This window comes from Ceratotherium simum, chromosome 16 (genome assembly GCF_057802395.1).
Source record: "Ceratotherium simum simum isolate JZ-2026a chromosome 16, ASM5780239v1, whole genome shotgun sequence".
NCBI lineage: Eukaryota > Metazoa > Chordata > Mammalia > Perissodactyla > Rhinocerotidae > Ceratotherium > Ceratotherium simum.
This window is the reverse complement of record NC_141915.1, coordinates 46544628-46558256: the sequence shown is the minus strand read 5'-3', so window position 1 is coordinate 46558256 and position 13629 is coordinate 46544628. Positions and strand designations below refer to the sequence as shown.

Here is a 13629-nt window from a genome sequence, read left to right as displayed (position 1 = left end):
CCGACCCCGTCCCGAGAGCGGGGACGCGCCGAGGCACTTCCGGCCCCGCGCGCCGCGTGACCCTCCCCGCGTCGCTCGCCTCGCGGCCAACCCGCCGCCGCCGCCCGGTCGCCATGGCGACGCCGCAGCGCCGAGGCCCGCGCGGCTCGCGGAACCGGCGGAGCAGCCGGGGCGCGGCGCCGGGAGCTAGGGGGCGGGTCGGCGGCGCGGCGCTGTGGGAACGAGCTCCGGGCCCGGCGCCTGGCCAGGTAGGCGGCCCGGGCCGGGGGTGCGAGCCGAGCCCCGGCGCGGAGTCGGGGTGGGGGGCAGGTGTGCGGGGTGCGGCGGGCCAGGTGTGTGCGGTGGGGGTGGGGGGCGGGGGACGGGGGTGGCGGGCCAGGTGCGCCGGAACAGGCCGGGTCCCTGGAGCCGCAGCGAGTGTTTCTCCTTCCCTCACCTGCTGCCAGCCCTGACTCGCACCTCACCTGCTTCCCCGGGCTTTGGGCCAGCGAGCAAGGCCCCAGGTTAAAGAGCGTGTCCTGCTCTTCCTGGAGCCGTCAGCCTTCGGCCCCGGGTGGGCCTCTGTGCCGTCTCTGCGGAAGTTAGAGTGGAGCGGCAGGTGACCCCAGGTTTATCTGTGGGCCCACGGCTAATATTTTGCGGTGTTCTAGAAACAAGGTAGGGTAGAAGTGGATCAATCAACGTTTGCCACGACTGTTCTCTTGAAACCTGAAACCGAGACTCCGCCTCGCCTCTTTCCTCTTGGGTTGACATGTCTAGCTAGGATCCCTTCCTTGTTCTCCTCTAACATCCCAGCTGCTGGGTGTGAGAGGAGGATTTTCTCATTTGGGAAATCCTTACTCGTTGGGTTGGCTTTGGTGGGTCCTGAACTGTGGGTGCGGAACTGAGCTGAGGAAGGGATCTGCTGCTGCCTTTGACACCTGGGTAGTGGCAGGGCCGCTCTCTGCCTGCCCTTTCCCCCAGGGACCCTGGAGGTACAGACACATCTTCAGAGGCTGCCACCCCCCCTCCCCCAAGTCTTTCTCAGTCTGGTGGCCCCTCTCCTCTCATTCACTTTACCCTGGCAGTCTTGGAGGATTTTCTAAGAATTATTAAATGAAGCTCCGTCTTAGGACACCCAGATTCTGTTCCTTCCTTTTCATAGCGAATGAAAAAACCCAAAGCTTTGTCACCTTCTCATAGATACCTTGATTTCTTTTGTGAAATTGGAGTGAGGCAGAAACTTGTCAATGCCAAGGTGAGCCCTGTACAGAGAGAGAGCTGCTACAGTCCCGGAGCCTCCTGCACCCGGAGTGGAACCTCTCTGCTTGTCCCACTGCTTCCCTGCCCTCGCCTCCTTCCCTTGCGGGCGGAGCTTGGGCTTCTGCTAATAGGAAGTGGCACTAGAAGGCTTTGGTGGAGGAATCCACCCCAGATCCAGGGGTTTCTGCCCAGTCGGGGGACTGATGGTGGACAGAAGGGGAGTGTGGATTTATTAGAGGGGGTCATGCTGTCTGATGCCGTCTGGCTCTGTGGCCCCAGACCTCATGTGTCAACAGCTTCTGATGTGCGACTCTTCCTAAGGTGCTGTTAGGACCAGATTTAGTTTTTGTTAGATTGCTATTTGATTGAATGCCTACAGTGTGGCAGGCACTGTGCCAGGTACTGGAACATATTTATCCCACTTAGATTGCTACAGGCCAGTAAGGTGGATCTCAGTAGCCCCCTACCTTGTGGATGACGAAGCAGGCTCAGAGAGGGCACTTGGCTTGCTCAAGAGCACACAGTCATAAACAGTGGGACTGGCTTTAAAATCACGTCTGTCTGACCATGGCTGCATTGTGACTTTCATGGGCCCTCGGCACTTTTGCCTTGGTGGGCCCCTTCCTCCATAAAAAAAAAGAAGAAAAAGTTGTATTTTACAACTGTGTTGGTATAAAGACAAATATAATCCAGGCTGGATTAAAAATTAAAACATTTCCTTCAACCATAAAAGTTTGTTTTTTCTCCTGATTTTAGCATAAATCGTAACATTTTTTTGTGGGTCCCGCGAGGATTGGGGGCCCTGGCCCTGAGCCCCCTGTGCCTAATGGAGAACTGGCTCAGCATCTGCTTCAAGCTCTGCTTTCTTCCTGCCGGCTACTTGGGTGCCCTGCCTAACAGCTCAGCCCTTAGTTTGCCTCCTCTTTCATCACATTCTGGGACATTCTAGGACAATTGAGCCGTTTCTTCCCTCACGCATCAAGAAAAGATCTAGCCCTCACCCGCAACACGATCTTCTCTAATCCAATTAAAACCTGGTTGTGGATAAAGAGGGCTGTGGCCAGGCCAGGCTCCCTGCCTTCAGGCTGTAGGACCTGTGCAGAGTCTGGTCCCCATAATGAGATTAGGCCTGGTGGCTTTTTAATGAAACACGGTGGGCCTGGGGAGGGAGAGTGGTGCTCAGCACGTTCCAGCCCTGCGGGTAGCTCCTGTCCCTATTTGATTGCATTAAGTGGAGTCTGACTGCCAGTGTGTGTGGGAGGGAAGGGGTGACTATCTCAGCCCAAGGTTCCAGAAGCTGCCAGAGCTGTCAGCCCTATCCTGTGCTCTGACAGAGGAGGGAGGGTGGCTGTGTAAGCGGCCCCATGAACCCCTTCTGGTTCCAAGACTCTGGTCTGCTGGGCAGAGGAAACCTTTGGGGTGCAGAGTGGCTGCTTCCAGGCCCTTGATGCTGCTGCCCACACTTCTGCTCTGGGAACACAGGAGGCCCCAGAACAGCTGGTGTTCTGGGGGGACCAACCCAATTAGGAAGGAAGGGTGAGAGTGTTCTCGACGTCCAGACTGGGAAATGAGGGAGCCTGATCCAAAGGCATGTGCTTACTGGGGAGTGAATCTCAACCGATTCCTAGGTTTGAGGATACAGACGTGTTTGTGGGTAGGTCAGACTCCAACCAGAGTCGTCAAAATATGTTCTCTCTTGGGGCTGGCCCAGTGGCGTAGTGGTTAAGTGCACACACTCCACTTCGGCAGCCCGGGGTTCGCAGGTTCAGATCCTGGGCGCGGACTGATGCACCGCTTGTCAAGCCATGCTGTGGCGGCGTCCCATATAAAGTAGAGGAAGATGGGCACGGATATCAGCCCAGGGCCATTCTTCCTCAGCAAAAAGAGGAGGATTGGCAACAGATGTTAGCTCAGGGCTAATCTTCCTCACAAAAAAAAAAGAAGTGTGTTCTCTCCTCAGAGTGGGAAGCAGCCTCTCCTTGCACAAAGATAGGTTGTCAATTATGTTGATCCGAGTAAGCAATGGGGGAATGCTGTTGCTGAAGGAATCTTTCAGTTTTCTTCTGTAAAGCACAAAACCACTCATGTCTTTTTTGTGAATCTGGATTTTTCACACTTAGATCTTATTGACTGTGAGATCACCTGTAGGCAAGGCACAGGCCTGCCCCAGGGAGGATGGTGTTGCTTCGCGTGAGTTTTCCTGCCACCCCTCATACTTGGACTTAGAATCACCTTCAAATTGGAAGGGGGCATAGAGGAGACAGCTCGGGGCTCCATAATTCCAAAGGTCCTTCTTTATCTCTGGCTTCCTCCCAGATGCCTAGTTACCCAGGCCATATGGACCAGGGGAGCTGCCGTTGGAGCAATTGACATGAAGGTCTTCAGCTGCTTTGCCCTCCTGTCACCCCTTCTCTCTTAACCATCTGTCCCGTCTTGCTGCCTTTTCTCCCAGGAGAGTCCACAGGAGACACCAGTGCTCCATGCCCTGGTGGGTTTAAACGACCTTGGGAGCATGGCTCCCCGAGTAGAGGTTAGGACACAGGAGGACTGGCGTGGGACAGGGAGAGACTGCCTTGGAGCCTGCTTCAAAGCAACTTCCTTGGCAAGTGCCATTCAGATTGTCAGTTGGCTTCAGTATTTGGAAAGCATGACAGCTCTGCCTAGTTACTGGGCAAAGCCACACCACCAACAGACAACCAGCTGCTCAGAGCATGCCACGTGAGTGTATTAAGACAGGGAAACTGTCTTCAGTGTGTATGGAGGAAAGTGTTCCTGAGTTTAACTCGGGGCTTGAATTCTTACTACCCTTTACTTAAAAACGTGCATTTGCTCTGCATCTTGTCTGTAAGCCCCTTGAGGGCAGGGACGTGTCTTATCTGTAGAGTTCCAGCATCCAGCAGTGTGGCCCAGTAGAGTAGGTGCTCAACGAACAACTGAGTGGAGCAGCTATGTGCTGCTGATCATTTTGAGCAGCTATTTGCTGCTGATAATTATCCTCTTTGGGCCCCAATTTCCTTATCTGTCAAATTGGGATAATAACTCCTATTATAATGTTATTGCAAAGATTAAATGGGAGAATGCAGGAAGTGCTGAGTGCAGAGTAGGGGCGCCCCAGCCAGCCCAGAGGTCCCTTGTCCTCCCACGCATGTAAGCACGCATCTCCATTCCACCATTGTGGGGTACAGTTGGCATTAGGGTTCTGACTTCCGAGGGAACTCAGGATGTGAATTTACAGTGTAGAACGTTGAAGCCACATGGTTAGTCCTTGCATTTTCCAATGTGCGTTTTCTTTTCAACACCACCAAGCACTTCTCTAACTCTCAGCGGACACTGATTGGGTGTCCTGTAATTTAACCCAATTCTGACACTGTCTACCTGGAGATGGCATCAGATCCCACAGGTTAAGTGTTCAGTCCCACAAGACTGCCGACCCCCCTCTTCAGATGCCAATCCCAAATCTAGGTTGTCACCTGTGCTTCTAACCAACCGGCTATAGATAAGAGGTTCCCACGACCCCCTCTTCAAGTCCAATTAATTTGCTAAAGCAGTTCACAGAACTCAGAGAAACATTTTATTTACTAGATTACTAGATTACTTTTATTATTATTATAAAAGGATATAACTCAGGATAGCCAGATGGAAGAGGTACATAGGGCGAGGTCCAGAAGGGTCCTGACTTCGGCAGCTTCTGTCCCCAGGGAACTGGGTTGCACCATCCTCCCCAGGAAGCTCTCCGAATGCCGTCCTTTTTGGGTTTTTATGGAGGGTTTATTACACAGGCATGACATTAAATTATCGGCATTGGAGACTGAACTCAATCTCCAGCCCCTCTCGCCTCCCCAGAGGTCGAGGCGTGGGACTGAAAGTTCCAATCCTCCAATCACAAAGCTGGTTCCCCTGGCAACCAGCCCATCCCTAGGGTGCCTAGGGGCTTTAATTAACATAACAGAACATTAACATAACAAAAGGCACCTTATTGCTTTCTTCGTTGGGAAATTCCAAGGTTTTTAGGAGCTCCTTCCCATATACTTATTATAAATCACAATATCACAGGGGCCAGCCCCGTGGCCTAGTGGTTAAGTTGGGTGCGCTCTGCTTCAGCGACCCAGGGCTCACAGGTTCAAATCCCAGGTGCGGACCTATGCGCTGCTCACCATGCCATGCTGTGGCGGCCTCATATACAAAATAGAGGAAGGTGGGCACGGATGTTAGCTCAGGGCTAATCTTCCTCAGCAAAAATAGGAAGATTGGCAAGGGATGTTAGCTCAGGGCCGATCTTCCTCACCCCCCCAAAAAAAACCCCAATATGACAGCTACGAAGAGTCTCATTAGGAGATTGGTTGGGAGGGAAAAAAGCTAGCTCTGGCTTGCCTCACCACTGAGTAGCTCCAAGATCCTGGAGCGACAATACCTCTGTCCTTGGTATTCTTGGCAGAAAGAAGTTTCGGCAGGTTGACCAGTGGCAGAGCATGTTCCTTCTGTTCCTCCTAATTCAGCGTTAATCAGATTCTGACTGCGCCCCAGGCTCTCTGGGGATGAATCTAATAAAGGAGAGGAGGACAGCATCTCTCTGTTCAGTAAATCTTTCCTGTTAGAGCTGGGGGAAGGATTAGGTGCTTGAGGATACCCAAGGAAGAGTAAGACGCACTCCCTGCCTTCAAGGAGCTCACAGGGTACTGAGAGGCACACACGAGCTGAACGTAAGGCAGAACGCCAACGAGGGTAAGTCCGCTCCAGGCCAGCCTCGGGGATGCAGAGGAGGGGGACAGAGTGATAAACAAAATGCCCATTTCAGGTCGTGGAGCAAGTGGATAGAGGCAGAGGGTGAGTGGGGGAAGTGGAGGAGGTGGCTGTGTTGCAGAGAGCAGGGAGCGAGGCTGGGGGGAGTGTGAGGTGGAGGGAAACAGCAGGTTGTGTTAGAGCCAGTGAAGGACTCAGAGTCTCCTCTGAGTGGACTTGGTAAGAAAACAGTGGGGGCGTCAGATGGAGAGTGAGTTAGGATCCTATTACAGAGTTGGCATTTCACCAGCAGGCAGTGGGCAGCCCTTTGTGCTGGGTGGGACACCATGACTTGGGGTGCTGGCTTTGTCCCTGTCCCCAGCGGGTCAGGCAGATTGAAGAGAGTAGAGAGATGGCACAGAAGCTCCATGCTGGCTTGGGTGGTGACAGTGAAGATGGCGAGAGCCCTGGGGGAGAACCCCTAGGATTCGGTGGCCTGTCTGCGGAGGCACTGGTGCGGGGACTAGGAGAAGGGCAGCTGCGTTAGCTACCTGCGAGGTCAGGAGAGGACTTGGATATGATGGGAAATGAGTTTGACTTGGGCTGTGCTGAGTTTGAAGTGTTTGAGGGATGGCCAGGTGCAGATGTTAGTGGACAATCAGAAATGGGGTTTATATTTGGGAAAGAGGACAGAACTGGCACTAGATTTAGGAGTCACTGTATAGAGGTGACAGATAAGGACAGAGGCAAGAGTTCCAGAAACAGGGGTTCACTCTGCCCAGGGCTTTTGGAAATAGGTATTCCCACCTGCCATGGGAGTGTTTCTGAAAGGTGATTTCACAGAATTTATCAAAAACCTAAAAAAAGAACATAGCCCTTGCTGTAGGATTCCATTTCTCCATTTAGGAATGAATTAGACAAGTGTGTAAAGATGATCACATAGTGTTTATTTAGTGAAAAACTGAAAGCTAGCTAAATGTTTAACAACAGGGGATTAGAGGATTGCTTAAAACATGGAACAGCTGTACAGTGCAATACTGTGAAGTTATTAAAATGATGACACAAGGCCGGCCCCATGGCTTAGTGGTTAACTGCGCGCGCTCTGTTGCTGGCGGCCCGGGTTCGGATCCCAGGCGCGCACCGACGCACCGCTTCTCCGGCCCTGCTGAGGCCGCGTCCCACATACAGCAACTAGAAGGATGTGCAGCTATGACATACAACTATCTACTGGGGCTTTGGGTGAAAAAATAAAAAAAAAATAAATAAAAATTAAAAAAAAAAAGATGACAAAGATGTATATTCACTGACATGAAAAGATATGCATGATCTACCATTAAGTTAAAGCAGGTTAGAAATTGGTATGATCCTGTTTCTATAAAAGAATGTATGTTTCTGGAAGAAAAGGAAGTAAGGATATAAATCGAAATGTTGATTACTTGTAATTTCTTTCTTTTTTTTTTTTTAATGGTAGAGTTGCCAACAGTTGTCAGACGTGGCAGAGAGAATTGGGGGTAAAGACAGCCCGGTCACCAGGAAGACAAGGCCAGGCGGCCTGGAAACTAGCTCTTGAGCACTTCCAGGGTAGCAGGTGTGTGTCAGGTGTCAGAGGGTGACCCAAGGTCTGTTCATCAAACATCTCTGCTCAGTGTCATTCTCTGCTGATAACGAGGGAGAAGCAGGACGTTTCCGCTGCTGCTGGGAGAGGTGGGAGCAGTGGGGAAGAGGCAGCCATCGAGGGAGGGGGCTATTGACTGCTCTGCCCTCTGCAAGCAGTGGCAGTGCCTGTCTGTGGGCACAGGCCACTGCCAGCAATAAGGCAGAGCAAATGGAGGCCATGCTGTTCATCACCCGCCTCCTCCCCCCACAATCCCCCAGGTGCCTCTCCTGCCTGGTGTGCGGGCCAGGGCTGGACTGGGGCAGGAGAACCAGCCAATTCAGGGTGAAGAGGTGGCACAAAAGTCATCCTGACCCTGGGCGAGGATATGGAAACACTGGGGGAACTGGGCAGAGGAGCCAGGAAAGGCGCTTGCCATGTGGCCCCCTGAGCAAGGCTTTCCCAGACCTCCTTGAGCCGTCGTTTTCTGATCTGTGGAATGGGTACAGTAACGTTCCTGCTTTACTGTCCTCTTATAGGGTGGTTGTGAGTTAAGTTTTGTGTATGAAACGCCCCATGAGCTCTGAATGGTGAAGTCTCACCTTGTGGGTCTCATTTCTGAGGCCTTTGGTTTTGGAAACCTCACCTGAGGGAGGAGTGCAGGCCCAGCCCGGCCTGGGTGTGGAGGAGGAGGAAGAGGAGGGAAGGGAAGCAGGCTACATGGCTGCTCCTGTGCCCTGTGGCCTGTCAGGCAAAAACGGTCAAAGGAGGTTTCCTGACAGGCGTGGTGGAGGCTGCTCTGGGGGCTGTGCCAGCCCGGGGGGCGGCCGGACTCCTTATCTCCAGCTTCGAGCTTAAAACTGGGCACGGGGGAGGTGGGTTCTCTATTTCTCACCCCAAATGTACTTTATGATCCATCTGGAGGAAAAAATGTGACTAAGCCTGTCCCTTCAAGGAACTTGTTCACGTCTCTGTATTTCCCTGTGAACCCCACCTAAGAAAACCCAGGGCCTCAAGAAACAAAGTAAAGCACAGGCATTGGGCCCTCCTTCTCTTGCCAGGATTCTGGGGACCTTTACTTGCATCCTCATTGCATGTGGAACTCCTGGCAGCTCACAGTCCGGGGTCGGGTCTGTCTTGGGGGGAAGGCTGGGCCCCTCCTGCTGAGCTGCTGCTGAGACTTGGGACCGTGGAGGGGTCTTGGAGGTGGGACAGTGAGCACTGCTTTAGCACAGGGCCTGGGGAGGGGGGCAGAGAGGGAGGTGGCAGGGGGTCGGCACTGGGAGGCCAGAATGTATTTTTTGGAGGTTTGGGTTGCTCCTCTGAGCTCTGCCATCTTTCCTGCAGCACCTGCCTCAGCATGGAGAGCCGTGCCAGCATGGCACCCACACCCGGAGCACTGCCTTACTACGTGGCTTTCTCCCAGCTGCTGGGCCTGACCGTGGTTGCAATGACTGGCGCGTGGCTGGGTCTGTACCGAGGTGGCATCGCCTGGGAGAGCGCCCTGCAGTTTAATGTGCACCCCCTCTGCATGGTCATAGGCCTGGTCTTCCTGCAGGGAGATGGTGAGTCTTGCCCAGTGCTCCCTGGGAACCACTCCTCCTGAGACAGGCAGTTTGCAGGGACCCTTATCACCCCTGAGGTCTCTTGCAGTTTGACAAATCTTAGATTCTGGAAAAGACAGTCAGAGATGGAAGCAGGCTTAGAGCCTGGGGACACTGCGAACCCAACTCAGGGGCCCTGAGGTGGGTGAGTGGCAACTCCTTTCCAACCTGTCCCAGGTCTTTCGCCTCCTGCTTCTTCGACAAGGAGCATCCAAGCATGGGTGTGCTTCACAGAGCGGAGGCCCAGTGGCTGGTGTGAGCTGAGGCTGCTTCTGTAGGGGCAGTTTGAAATTGGGGGACAAATGTGAGCACGTGTGTGTGCGCGCGCGCGTGCGCGCGTGTGCGTGGGGGTGGATGTTGGACTTGGCAGCGCCAGGATTCCTCTCTCTGGGGAGCAAGGCAGTGCTTGGCCCCGCCTCTGCCTTGGGGTCAGTGGGCCATGGCCGCCTCCTTCTGGTAACAAGAAAACTGGATCTGTATCTGCTTGACCCATTCTTCCTAGAGGTGGTCCTGGTGACAGCCACTCCCTCAGCAGCAGAACCTAAGAGGCATTCCCACCTGGCCCTGCCCACCTCAGCCTGGTGAGGGGGTGATTAGCTTGGGATCACAAGGTTCTGCTTTGGGAACCAGGGTTTTCCCAGCCAGGGAGCGTGCTTGCTAAAAGTAGTGAATATCTGATCAGGCTTCAATATTGAACTATTTGAGAACCATCATAGCTAAAAGGGGAACTCAGAAGCTTGGTGACACCTCGGTGTGACTGCACGATGAGCCTACAACACAGCCCGGAATATATAGGGCACTTGACAGGAAGGTAGTGGGTTAGTGGGGTGAGGGGAGAGGGAAGTATGGGGAGTGGGGGATGGAGGCTACGGCACAGGTAGCCCGAGGGTACCCTGTCCAAGGGCCCCTGCTGGGCCCCACTGAGCCTTGTTTTCGCTTCCATTTCCTGTGGCTGGGGTACCTTGACAAGCCCTTCACTCAGATAACCTCGCCAGCCAAAGGCAAGCTCCTCGCTGCCTGGGACAGGAGGGCCTTGAGCTCAGGTCAGTGCTCTGACATTCCCTTTCTCACTCACCAGCCCTGCTGGTTTACCGTGTCTTCAGGAACGAGGCCAAACGCACAACCAAAGTCCTGCATGGGCTGCTGCACGTCTTCGCGTTCATCATTGCCCTGGTGGGTGAGTTCCTGGGCACAGCCTTCCTCCCTTCCAACTTCTGACTTGGGGGAGTAGCTGCTTTACGTGTCTAGTTCCCACTCCAGTTCTGTTGTAGTCCAACCTCCCCCTTCCAAGCATCCCAGGCAGGGACACTGGGTGCTGGCAGCCATTGAGCTGGGACTCTTGCCCAGAAGTCCTGGCTACTTGGGTTTCCCTTGGGTCTCCTCACCCCTCTCTTCCCTGTCGCCTGTCCTCACATGACCCCTTGTCTCTGGTCCAGGCCTGGTGGCTGTGTTTGACTACCACAGGAAGAATGGCTATGCTGACCTGTACAGCCTGCACAGCTGGTGTGGCATCCTGGTATTTGTCCTCTACTTTTTGCAGGTGAGTCCTTTCAGCCCCACAGCCATGAGAGAGGGGGCGGGGGAGGGGAAGCAGGACTAAAACAGTACGTGTGCCACAGAAGGGTCCATTTTCCAGGGTGTGTGCCCAAAGGTGAAAGAGTTCCTTTAGTACAATTGGATGCTGCCTTCAGATTCTGAAACGAGTACAGAGCCAAGATTTTACAGGCGAGGGTGCCTAGATCCAGGCACCCTTCCAGCTGACGTGGCACATGTGTTTGGCCACAGGCCCGGCCTTTCAAGTGTACAAGTGTGATGAACTGAGACTGGGCCTCAAGTGCTGGGGCCAGGACCTTTCCCATACGTGCTCAGTGCTCCCCACACTGCTGCTAAGATGGAGGAAACCAAATGGGTGAATGGAGGGGTTCGCAGTCCTTGTGTGGAAGCATCCTGCTTGGGACATCTCCGGTTGGTTAGACTGATGGCCGGCTCAGTCTCTGGCCCCGCCTTGCCTTTCCTTCTAGTGGCTCGTGGGCTTTAGCTTCTTCCTGTTCCCTGGAGCTTCGTTTTCTCTGCGGAGCCGCTATCGCCCCCAGCACGTCTTCTTTGGTGCCACCATCTTCCTCCTGTCGGTGGGCACAGCCCTGCTGGGCCTGAAGGAGGCGCTACTGTTTAAACTTGGGTGAGTACCCTGTGCCCTCTGCTTCCCTGGGCATCTGCCTTCTGAGCCAGCTTTTTGTGGAGTTAGCCAAGCAGTGGTTTTTCTCTCTGGGTGGGGGGCGGACGTGACATCTTTCTGGCCCAGGTGCGAATGGCGTTTGGCCTAACAGTGACCCCTTGGGTGGTGTCTCCCTTCCACCCTAACCCTGCAGGACCAAGTACAGCACGTTTGAGCCCGAGGGTGTGCTGGCCAACATTTTGGGCTTGCTGCTGGCAGGCTTCGGCGTGGTGGTGCTCTACGTCCTGACTCGCGCCGAATGGAAGCGGCCACCCCAGGCGGAAGAACAAGCTCTCTCCATGGACTTCAAGACGCTGACGGAGGGTGACAGCCCCGGCTCCCAGTGACAGCCTGCTCTTGTCCTGTGGGGAGGGACTTGGCTGTGGCCAGCCTCCTCAGGTCTTGGGGTTCTGATAGGTGTCTTTCCCACACCCTGCTGAGGCTGTCTTCAGATCAGTGGCTCCCAGGAGGGGCTTGCCGAGTGGGTGGGGAGCGAGGGGCAGAGTGCCTCTTTGGGCGCTGATTTCTGGGGTTTAGGGCTTGGCCTCCTGTGCTTCCCCCCCTCACTGCTGCTTTAGCATCCTGTTAATCATGTGCAGACCCCTGCCCTTCTTGTCCCTGTCAGCCCCTCAAATGGAGAAGCTTTGGGTAGGCTTTTGGGTGGTTAGTGCTAGTTGCGGAAGCTCAGATCCCTGAAGGAGATGGAGAGCAGCTCTCCCCTCGAGGCAGCGGATGCTGGGCCAAGTCCAGGGGCTACAGAGAGCAAAAGGCTGTGGGAGAAACTTCGGGGCCTCAGCGACAGGCCTAGCAAAGCCAAGACCTGCTTTGTGTAACACTGAATTCAAACCAGGAGTCTTGCTAGCCTGAATAACACGTGGTATGAATGGGCCCAGTCTTTGGCGGTGGAGCAAGTGATATTATGTGTAAAATATGTTGGTGTTCAGAGCAAGGTTCCCCAGATGAGGGGAGGGACTGGCCCCTGGCAAGCTCTGGAGATGTAGCTTTGGCCCAGCTGGGTCTTGAGCCTTCCCTTTCTTTAACCCTTTAGCCCCAGGATGGCTTTGTTGGGAGAGGGGATGGGGCACAGGACTTCAGACAAACCTGCCTTGGCAGCTGAGGGCAGCCGAAAGAGGAAGAAGGCCCCCTGCCTAGGCTGTCATGGGTGGTGGGTTCCCTTGCAGCTCACTCCTGCAGGGGCTCCACACCCCAAGGTGGCCTGTGCCTCAGCCACCGAGCTCCCGTTGTCCCCACCCTCACGAGCTAGCTCAGGCACTGCTCTGACCAGAGGCTGAGGGCACAAGCCTTTTTTAAAAAAATGAACACCTGCTGCTGTTGCCCCCTTTCCCGTTTGATGGGGAGGGCAGAGGCTGCCTGCTTCTGTTCAGGAGGAAAGCCCCCTCCTCTCTTACCTGGGGCCCATCTTTGCAGGAAATTGGGACTGAGTTGGAATTAGATTAATCCTCCCAACCCTGTAAGTGTCTTATGCTGTTGGATGAGTCACTGTTTGGCTTTGGTTTAGAAATAACGTGATTAGAGCATGGATCTTGTGTTTCCTGGACTTGGTGAATGCTCTCTCCTTGTTTTCCTCATTTTCTGGGCTTTGAGGAGCATGACACAGTTTGAGACAGACACAGTTTACTTAAATGAAGAAATTAATAAAATTTCCAAATCTGACTACTGTTTTTTTAACAGTCGCCTTTTTCACACCTAAATGCTGCCTTGGAGAAAGGGGCTAGTTTCCTCTACTGCTCAGATTTCTAATACTCGGCTTTTGCCGTGGGTCCTGCCTCAGGCGGTGCCACTTCTCAGAGCGGGTGGCTCTGGCCCAGCGCCCTCCCCAGCAGGGCTGCCTAGGCTCCTGTTGAGCCTTCCCCATCCCTGCCCCCCCCCCCCCCCCCCCCCCCGTTTAGATTGTATGCTCTGCAAGGGCAGGGGCTCCATCAATTCTTTCATCACCTGGCACATACTTGTATACTCAAATGTTTACATGTGGGAAAACTCCACTTAGACAAACCACAGTACAGTGTATCTCCCTTGCCAGAATGCCACATAGAGAAGTGGAACCTTAGATTTGCTATAAAAGTCTGTAAACTGTTCTGTTTGCCAAAGTATATGTTGGATGACTAAGGAGCCAAAAAGCCCCCGGAAGCTGACCCACGGTGGTTTGTTTTGTTTTGTTTTCCCTGTGGCCAGTATTCTGTGAAGTACAATGTAGTGTTGGTGCAACAGATGATTCAATAAATGTCTACAGCAGA

General features: G+C 53.8%; 1 protein-coding gene and 1 long non-coding RNA gene across 6 annotated transcripts in view; one reads left to right on the top strand and one right to left on the bottom strand.

The window, feature by feature from the left end:
* LOC147915054 (uncharacterized) overlaps positions 1–2254 on the bottom strand; it is a 24331-nt gene extending 22077 nt beyond the window's left edge. The window contains exons 1-2 of the long non-coding RNA XR_015554751.1: positions 1187–2254; positions 465–646 (exon numbers count right to left, since the gene is read on the bottom strand). This is a non-coding gene — a long non-coding RNA (uncharacterized LOC147915054). The remainder of the gene's footprint in view (positions 1–464; positions 647–1186) is intronic.
* Positions 1–13629, top strand: part of CYB561 (cytochrome b561) — a 13959-nt gene extending 330 nt beyond the window's left edge. Inside the window, exons 1-7 of one of the 5 annotated variants that reach the window (XM_087441382.1) lie at positions 171–248; positions 7433–7549; positions 8903–9120; positions 10238–10336; positions 10596–10699; positions 11181–11338; positions 11529–13629. In XM_087441382.1, coding sequence (XP_087297508.1) covers positions 8916–9120; positions 10238–10336; positions 10596–10699; positions 11181–11338; positions 11529–11721 — 759 coding nt within the window. In that variant the 5' untranslated portion in view covers positions 171–248; positions 7433–7549; positions 8903–8915 and the 3' untranslated portion in view covers positions 11722–13629. Of the gene's footprint in view, positions 1–170; positions 249–5867; positions 5965–7432; positions 7550–8902; positions 9121–10237; positions 10337–10595; positions 10700–11180; positions 11339–11528 lie in introns of those variants that run through there. The other 4 variants (XM_087441383.1, XM_087441379.1, XM_087441381.1 and 1 more) reach the window with 4 other exon arrangements.